At 53.1% G+C, this 1,795-nt stretch overlaps 1 protein-coding gene across 1 annotated transcript; it reads left to right on the top strand.

Moving 5' to 3' along the window:
• Positions 1 to 1,483, top strand: ENH_00043500 (GD16577, related; the record flags this gene model as incomplete). The annotated part of the gene is made up of 6 exons (XM_013580878.1): positions 1 to 61; positions 162 to 295; positions 388 to 488; positions 577 to 655; positions 820 to 928; positions 1,244 to 1,483. Coding segments are annotated over 6 exons (724 nt in total), but the record flags the coding sequence as incomplete, so codon positions are not given.
• Positions 1,484 to 1,795: the final 312 nt, after the last annotated feature.

The following is a 1,795-nucleotide window of genomic DNA, read 5'->3' on the forward strand; positions in this document are numbered from 1 at the left end:
CGGGAAGGGCGGGGAGGGGGAGAGGGAGGAACAGGAGAAACTGTCTAGGAATCTCAGCAAGGTAGGGGGACAGCGGGGATACGGGGGAGGGAGAGGGGAGGGGTTCACTCCTGCTGCTGCTGCTGCTGCTGCTGCTGCTGCTGCTGCTGCTGCTGCTGCAGGTGCGCAGCACGCTGCGGCAGTTCGTGCGCGACTGGGCGGAAGAAGGCGCGGAAGAAAGAGAAGCAGCCTACGGCCCGCTGCTACGCGCACTCGAGGAACACCTCCCCATCACCCCGGGACAGGACCCACCGAGGTAGGGTTTAGGGTTTGAGAGGGTTTAGGGTTTAGGGTTTGGGAGGGTTTAGGGTTTAGGGTTTAGCACGGGTTAGGGTTTGGGGCTTGCAGGGTTTTGTGTCCGGGCTCGGGTTTGGGGCGGCTGCCGTTCGAAGTCATGCGCAAGGGCTACGCGTGCCAGGGCAACGAGTTCTCCTACTTCATGCTCATCGGTGAGACAAACAACCCAAACCCTAAACCCTAAACCCTAAACCCTAACCAGTTCGTGAACCCTCCTGCTGCTGCTGCTGTTGTTGTTAGGTTCGGACTTTCTGCTGAACTCCCGCTTGACCCCCAAGTCTTTGCCGCTGCAGCCGTACTGCCTCTCGACGTCCAACAGGTGCAGTTTTAAACCATTTCATTTATTTCTTTCTTTATTCCATTTATTTTATTTATTTTAATTTAATTAAATGCATTTAATTTAATTTAATTTAATTTAATTTAATTTAATTTAATTTAATTTAATTTATTTAAATAATTTAATTTATTTTATTTCGATTTCAGAAGATCCCAAACAGACCACCTGGATGTCGTTTGGGTCCCCGACGTGGCGCCCAGCGAACACGTGGGCCCTTCCGCAGACTTCTCCATGTGCGCAGGAGAGTTCGTCGAGGTGCGAGGGTTTAGGCTTTAGGGTTTAGGGTTTAGGGTTTAGGGTTTAGGGTTTGGATGTCCGTACACCTGCGAGCTGGCTGGCTGTGTGCGAATGGGGTGTACGTACACCTGCGAGCTTGCTGGCTGTGGGCGAATGGGGTGTACGTACACCTGGGAGCTGGCTGGCTGTGTGGGAATGGGGTGTACGTACACCTGCGAGCTGGCTGGCTGTGGGAGAATGGAGTGTACGTACACCTGCGAGCTTGCTGGCTGTGGGGGAATGGGGTGTACGTACACCTGGGAGCTGGGGTTGCGGTGTCTGTACACCGCGCAGGTGTACGGCAACCCGTCGACTTCGCTGCCGTCTTCGTCGCGGGTCTTCGACGGAGTTTTGACTTCTTTCTTTTTGGACACTGCGCGAAATGTGCTCCTTTACATCAAAACCATCGCCCGCATAGTCCGGCCCCGCGGCCTCTGGGCCAACGTGGGGCCCCTCCTCTACCACTACGCGGAAATGCCCCACGAAATGTGCGTCGAGTTCTCCGCAGAAGAAATACTCGCAGGCAAACCCTAAACCCTAAACCCTAAACCCTCAATGTAGTCGCCCTAAACCCGCAAACATAAACCCGGAATCCTAAACCCGAAACCCGGAATATCTGAACCCCAAACCCTAAACCCTAAACCCAGAAACTCAAACGCTCAACCCGGAATCCTAAACCCTAAACCCGAAAACCTAAACCCTCAACCTGGAACCCTAAACCCTAAACGCGGAATAGTAAACCCTAAACCCTAAACCCAGAACGCGGAACTCACAAATCTCAAATCCGGAAGCCTAGACCCTAAACCCTCGACTCTAAACCCTAAACCCTAAACCCTTGGCTCAAGT

This window comes from Eimeria necatrix, genomic scaffold (genome assembly GCF_000499385.1).
Source record: "Eimeria necatrix Houghton genomic scaffold, Enh_scaff3240, whole genome shotgun sequence".
In the NCBI taxonomy this organism is placed as follows: Eukaryota; Apicomplexa; class Conoidasida; order Eucoccidiorida; family Eimeriidae; genus Eimeria; species Eimeria necatrix.